The 1134-nt window shown below is 28.0% G+C and overlaps 1 protein-coding gene across 3 annotated transcripts in view; it reads left to right on the plus strand.

Annotated features, from left to right (window-relative positions):
• LOC107676970 (transducin-like enhancer protein 4) overlaps window positions 1–1134 on the plus strand; it is a 56983-nt gene that overhangs the window by 40250 nt on the left and 15599 nt on the right. Inside the window, exon 10 of one of the 3 annotated variants that reach the window (XM_016471736.1) lies at window positions 688–741. The exons of the other annotated variants lie outside the window; for them this stretch is intronic. Within the exon in view, the coding sequence (XP_016327222.1) occupies window positions 688–741 (54 nt within the window). The remainder of the gene's footprint in view (window positions 1–687; window positions 742–1134) is intronic. 3 annotated transcript variants of the gene reach the window in all.

A 1134-nucleotide genomic window follows, 5' to 3' on the forward strand; every position in this document is an offset into this window, starting at 1 on the left:
ACTTAATTAAAAAATAAAAAATAAAATATTACTTTATTCTATTCAAAATTCTATTTTAGTAATATGAAATTATATAAAATTATATCATTCTTATACCACTTTAATATAAAATACTTATATATTTGATTATATATACTTACATGTATTATATTATGTTTTATTATATTATTATTACGTTTATATCAATATATATTGATAAAAACTTGTGCCTAATGTATAGGTATAATCTTTTTATAGTATAATTGTTTATTATAGTTCATAAAGCTCATCAGCGCATCAGGTGAAGCATTTATCAAACACACGTAGGGAAGAGTCGGATGTGACCGTCCATGCGGGTATAATTAGGGGGATGATGTCACTATAGGGTGATGGCAATAGGAACATCAGGCCATGATCACATCAAAGCCCTGTTGCCATGGCAACTAAGTGCGTTGTCACCCCCTGATTCCTAGAGATGGGTGAAAGAGGACAGTGAGATGAGTGTGAGCCGTGTGAGAGCGATGGACAAGGTGGTGTTGGTGTGATTGGTGAAATCAGAAACAAAGGGAGGGGGACGGGGGAGCAGTAAAAGGACACTGCACTATCGGACGTACATGTATGTATCTGATGAATATCCCATAGGGGTATATATTTTTGTGCCTGTGTGTGTCATCTAACATGGTTTTTCTCCTGCCTGTTGTCTTTTAGGACAGTGACGGAGACAAGAGTGAGGACAATCTTGTAGTAGATGTCTCAAATGAGGTCAGTTCACATGCACTGTTAAATTAACATTGGTGAAAGTCTGTACTTACAGTAGTGCTGTCAATCAAAGTAATTTTATCTTAATATGGTATATTTCCACATTTTCACAAAAATGCATTTAAGATAATTGTATATATTATATTATATGATATTATTAATTATAAATAAATATCACTTAAGATAATTGTATATTAAATAATATTAATATTACTGATTTTAAATATAATTAATGTATATTAAATAATATTAATAATAATATAATTATAATAAAAAAAATACTTTCATCATAAAATTCTATTTTAGTCAAATAAAAATATATACATTTATATTATATAAATATATAATTATAAATAAATATAATTTAAATATAATTGTATATTAAATAATATCAAT

Source organism: Sinocyclocheilus anshuiensis, unplaced genomic scaffold (genome assembly GCF_001515605.1).
Source record: "Sinocyclocheilus anshuiensis isolate Anshui unplaced genomic scaffold, SAMN03320099.WGS_v1.1 scaffold420, whole genome shotgun sequence".
NCBI lineage: Eukaryota > Metazoa > Chordata > Actinopteri > Cypriniformes > Cyprinidae > Sinocyclocheilus > Sinocyclocheilus anshuiensis.